General features: G+C 42.0%; 1 protein-coding gene across 1 annotated transcript; it reads left to right on the forward strand.

Moving 5' to 3' along the window:
- Positions 1–519: 519 nt before the first annotated feature.
- On the forward strand, positions 520–1417 carry LOC111384270 (zinc finger protein CONSTANS-LIKE 2-like). Its single transcript, XM_023008533.1, has 2 exons — positions 520–1054; positions 1145–1417. The coding sequence occupies exons 1-2, from the start codon at positions 626–628 to the stop codon at positions 1415–1417; spliced, it is 702 nt and encodes a 233-aa protein (XP_022864301.1). The 5' UTR covers positions 520–625.
- Positions 1418–1420: the final 3 nt, after the last annotated feature.

A 1420-nucleotide genomic window follows, 5' to 3' on the forward strand; every position in this document is an offset into this window, starting at 1 on the left:
ACACATTTTCATTTTCCTAAAATGGGGGCCAAACAAGGGCTAAAATCAAGATTTTAGTAAATTTTGATAAAAATTGATGAAAGATGTGATTAAAAATTGTGAATTTCATAAAATGAGTTGTTAAAATTAATTGTTGACTTCTTTTTCCCCATAAATTCCTTTTTTTTTTTTTTAAATTTATGTATTCACCAATTTTCATTTTCTCAACGTATGATTTAAACACCTAAAATTCATATATTTCCTCCATGGCTTTTGGCCTTCACTTTCTCCTCTCTCTGTCTTCGGTGACTATAATGGAACCCAAACAAACACTATTCCTCTTTACGTGTACCAAAAGGGACCTAAATACGACAGAAACAATGAAGCTGTATCAAAGTGAGACACGTGGCTACGTTTGGCAACTGAGTTAGAATTGCCCTACAATCTATTGTTTTGTGGCAGTTTGGTAATTTAATACGATGTAAAGGTCCTTGTCAAGCAGCTGACTACAGGTTGAATTGTAGAAGTTGCTTCCTATTTCTCGTCAGTTTTTTCTATACTCTCTCTTCTAATTTTCCATTTTTCTCTCACCAATTTTTGGCCTAATAATTGAAAATTCCAGAGAATTTTTAGAGATTTAGGCGAGATGAAGAGGTGCGTATTGTGTAAAGGAATGGCTAGGATGTACTGTGAGTCGGACCAGGCGAGCTTGTGCTGGGACTGCGATGCGAAGGTGCACTCGGCGAACTTCCTGGTGGCTAGGCACTCGAGAAATCTGCTTTGTCACGTATGTCAGTCGCCGATGCCGTGGTCCGCCTCTGGTGCGAAATTGGCTCCCACCGTTTCTGTGTGTGATAAGTGTGTCACGACGGAAGAGGAAGAAGAAGAAGAGGATGACGAAAGCAATGTGGAAAACGAAGACGAAACTGAGGATGAGGACTTAGAGGAGGAGGAGAATCAGGTAGTTCCATGGTCATCGGCTTCACCGCCGCCGGTGAGTTCTTCAAGTAGCGAAGGTTCGATAATCGGCGAAAGAGAGGTTCGAACGAAGCGAATGCGTGACGAAATTTCAAATGTATGAAAAATAATTTCATTTTTTTGCTTCGTTTATTTCATCATGATTTTTTGAGATCGAAATGGTGAAATTTTTGTGTCAAAATGACAGGATGATCAGGGCTGCTCGTCGTCTCAACCGCATGTGCATACGGCGCCGTTCGCCACCGCCGTGATGATAACGAAAGAAGTTGAACCTTTGCCGGCGCCAACAAAGATCCGGAAAACCGTTGTTGATCGAACGGATCGGGTAGGGTTTTCTGAATCTCATATTTTGGAAACCTTAAGGAGATTTCACCGGGAAGAGATGGTATCGGGTGCAGGTGCAACAGAGTTCTGCCGCGGCACCAGGGCTGTTGACTACGACTCCTGCGACTCTTATTAACCG

This window comes from Olea europaea, unplaced genomic scaffold (genome assembly GCF_002742605.1).
Source record: "Olea europaea var. sylvestris unplaced genomic scaffold, O_europaea_v1 scaffold28822, whole genome shotgun sequence".
NCBI classification, from domain to species: Eukaryota; Viridiplantae; Streptophyta; class Magnoliopsida; order Lamiales; family Oleaceae; genus Olea; species Olea europaea.